Below are 1,247 nucleotides of genomic sequence, written 5' to 3'. Positions count from 1 at the left end.
AAACAGATCAAAGAACAGTCTGAACGACAGTCCGAACGACAGACAGAGGAGTTAAAACAGATCAAAGAACAGTCCGAACGACAGTCCGAACGACAGACAGAAGAGTTAAAACAACAGATCAAGGAACAGTCCGAACGACAGACAGAGGAGTTAAAACAGATCAAGGACCAGCTAAAACACGTAAAATTGGAAGTGGCAGAACAGATTGAAGAACAGTCAACAAGAATAGAAATGATCGAACAGAAACTTGATCGTCAGACCGTTGAGGTAGATCACAAGATAGACAAATTGAAGCGAGAATTGGAGCAATCCAAAAAAAATGGCCATGCCGTTAGATCACGCATCTGGAAGAACTTTGAAGGTACCAGCATTTGACGGAGAGATGTCCTGGAACGTTTATAAAACCCAGTTCGAAGCAGCGGCAACTAGTAACTGTTGGAACGGAAAAGAACGAGCAACAGCACTGATACTGGCCCTGCGAGGTTCAGCAGCAGAGGTTCTTCAGACGATTCCGGCGGAGAACCACTTCAACTATGAAGTTCTGGTTAGCGCGTTGGATTTACGTTATGGTGAAGAACACATGAAGCAGATTTATCGGTCTCAACTTAGAAACAGAACGCAACGATCTGGTGAATCCATTCAGCAGCTGGCACAAGATATCGAACGGTTGACATTGTTGTCGTATCCAACATCAGACCCCGAGCACAGAGACGAAACTGCCCTGGATACGTTTATCAAAGCCCTTCGTGATTCGGAACTCAAGCAATCCCTTTTCTTGTCAGATAAACGAAAACTCAAGGATGCCGTTGCGCACAGTCTCACTTTTGAATCGGCAAAGCAAGCATCAAAAAGTGACGTACGTCTACGCCAAGTACATGAAGAATGCTCTTGCCAGAAGGTGATTGTGAAACGCGAACCCCAACAGCATGGTGTACCCCAATGCTGGATTTGTGGCGAAAAAGGCCATCTACGTCGTGATTGTAAACACCGCCTAAAAGATAACTACTGCCGAAATTGCGCGACAAGATGGCGCAAAAGAAGAGAAGATGATCCCGTATCACGATCGGCCCCTTCTAACGAAGGGGCGGGAAAACTAATAAGAGCCAACTTTGTGGGGCAGAGGTTGGCTAATAGAATTGACGCCCCCAGTACCGTAATTAACGTTTCCAGACTACATCGAAATCGAAACGATTTATGGCTGAACGGAAAAGTTGATCAACGAGAATGCGTAATTACAGTCGACACCG

The 1,247-nt window shown here is 45.5% G+C and overlaps 1 protein-coding gene across 1 annotated transcript in view; it reads left to right on the top strand.

Annotated features, from left to right (window-relative positions):
• Positions 1-319: 319 nt before the first annotated feature.
• The window catches only part of HELRODRAFT_182523 (hypothetical protein), a gene marked incomplete at both ends in the record, with an annotated part of 4,025 nt that continues 3,097 nt past the window's right edge, over positions 320-1,247 (top strand). The window contains one exon of the mRNA XM_009032779.1: positions 320-1,210. Coding sequence (XP_009031027.1) covers positions 320-1,210 — 891 coding nt within the window. The remainder of the gene's footprint in view (positions 1,211-1,247) is intronic.

The sequence above is a fragment of the Helobdella robusta genome, assembly GCF_000326865.2.
Source record: "Helobdella robusta unplaced genomic scaffold HELROscaffold_88, whole genome shotgun sequence".
Taxonomy (NCBI): Eukaryota; Metazoa; Annelida; class Clitellata; order Rhynchobdellida; family Glossiphoniidae; genus Helobdella; species Helobdella robusta.
Note: the sequence above shows the minus strand (reverse complement) of the source record. Positions and strands in the feature narration are given on the sequence as shown.